At 36.2% G+C, this 1,967-nt stretch overlaps 1 protein-coding gene across 1 annotated transcript; it reads right to left on the reverse strand.

Annotated features, from left to right (window-relative positions):
* Positions 1-168: 168 nt before the first annotated feature.
* On the reverse strand, positions 169-1,328 carry LOC117101491 (translation initiation factor eIF-2B subunit gamma-like; the record flags this gene model as incomplete). Its single annotated transcript, XM_033241458.1, has 3 exons — positions 1,149-1,328; positions 762-922; positions 169-337 (listed from the first exon to the last, which is right to left on the reverse strand). Coding segments are annotated over exons 1-3 (478 nt in total), but the record flags the coding sequence as incomplete, so codon positions are not given.
* Positions 1,329-1,967: the final 639 nt, after the last annotated feature.

Raw genomic sequence — 1,967 nt, forward strand, 5'->3', positions numbered from 1 at the left:
ACATCCATAAGCCTCCAATTAAAGACTATTTCTTGGACCAGAATTTTAGCAGCTTTGGTTTTTATTAGAATAATAAGGATAAGCCATTTGTTATTTGGGACCACAAAAAATTGGTCTTTAATTATAGGGTTCTTTAATTTGAGCGAGACCTGTATTTCTAATTGTTACCTAATTTCTTTTTGGATTTCGTTCCTGGGATAGTAAGAGATTCAGAGGACTGCTCTGGTAGTGCCATCATCAGGGCCGTCATGGTAGAGTCATACGTCCGGTGCACATCAACAAGTTTATGAAGAGCAATGTCAGTTATTAGGTCACAGCTCACTACAAGGATGTCAGTCTGAAATGATAACAATGAGTTACCGAAAGCGGATTCAAGGGAGAGGGGGTTACCAAAATTTTTTTGAAATTAAAGAAAAAAGATGAAAATTACATTCAAGCATAATAAGTTTGAGGGTGCAATTTCTAGGCATCCAGAGGTGCCATAGACAAAAACATTTCCTACCTCAGCCCCAACCATTGTAAAAGTCTGCATCTCCTCCCACCCACCTTCCGATTTTCTTAAAATTCCCTGACATATGTTAACCTTAGTACAACATCCCATCCCACTTATCACATTTATGCTGAAATGAATGTTGCCACATTATATGAGCACTATGTAAATGATACCAAAAATAATAGGCAGTCTTTGCAGGTAGAATATAGCACAGCAAGCACCTCTTGAGATAAAGCCTTTTAAAATGACAATGTTATTTATAATTCACCTTAATTTTGCATTGTTCATTAAGGATCCGGAGGGAGTCTGCTGTACCCAAGTCTTCCTCACTAGACACTGTGACAAAATCCATTTTGATTTGAATTTGTGTAGATTTTAACGCCCGATAGATGGCACCTTTTGTACTATCCAAAGTTAATATGATCACCTCTGTAAATATAAATAAATTATGATTCATATATGTAGTTCACATACAATCATGTGCATTAAGTAATTATTAGAAGAAATCAATTTCTTCACCCTTTTATTATATCATGAACTAATTGGTATATCAGGCTCAACGGAAATACAGGCAGAATGCTTGTCAACTAAAAAAGAAATAAAAAAAGCATCGCCTAAAACACTTGATCTACAAAATGTGAATATGCAAATTCACCATCAAATCCTGCCTTCTCCAGCATGCTGATTGGATACCATATCATTGGTTTATTTGCAACAGGTAACAAAGCTTTTGGTAAGCTGGCTGTGAGGTCAGTCATCCGTGACCCCCGACCTGCAGCTAATATTACAGCTTGCAATTCCATAGCGTTTCAATAAACCTGCAAGACAGTAAAAAAATGGAAATAGTTCTTATTCATAAAATAAATTGTTGTTAGAACTTTTAAAAAAACTCTATCTATTATTAGGCCTACTATCATTATATTACTGTATTTTCATGTTTTTATATACAGCATGAATTGTGCATTTCATCATGATTTTCTCTCATTGGCCAACCGAATAACTCCAGAGTGATGTATTACTATTATTGTTTGTTCAAAACCATAACATTATTATTAGCCAATATTTGCAATTAATAAGACAACTGCTGGCCCACATGCTTAATACCTGAATGTATCATTAATAAAAATAATGCTTCTCTTCTACACTTTTGTTGTTGTACACCTAAAAATTAGAATGGGAGTCAATACATACTTTGGGTGAATGCTAGTTTGAGTGGATGCCAGTTCTAGAGGGTGCAATTAGTGCAAACTATAACGGCGAATTTATCCAAAAAGAATGATGAGATCCCCTCCCACTCCCACCCCTATTAGAAACAAAATATTAGGTCCATTTTTCATATAATTAATTTCAGTGGCGTATCTAGCTCCATGAGTCGGGGGGGGGGGAACGGTCTGAGGGGGTGCGTGACGGTGAGTTTGGGGTGCTCGATAATTATGTGAGGGGGTGCTATCTCACAAAATAAGATGATAGGTGA

This window comes from Anneissia japonica, unplaced genomic scaffold, assembly GCF_011630105.1.
Source record: "Anneissia japonica isolate Jap-2015-1 unplaced genomic scaffold, ASM1163010v1 scaffold94458_len4187_cov173, whole genome shotgun sequence".
Classification (NCBI taxonomy): domain Eukaryota; kingdom Metazoa; phylum Echinodermata; class Crinoidea; order Comatulida; family Comatulidae; genus Anneissia; species Anneissia japonica.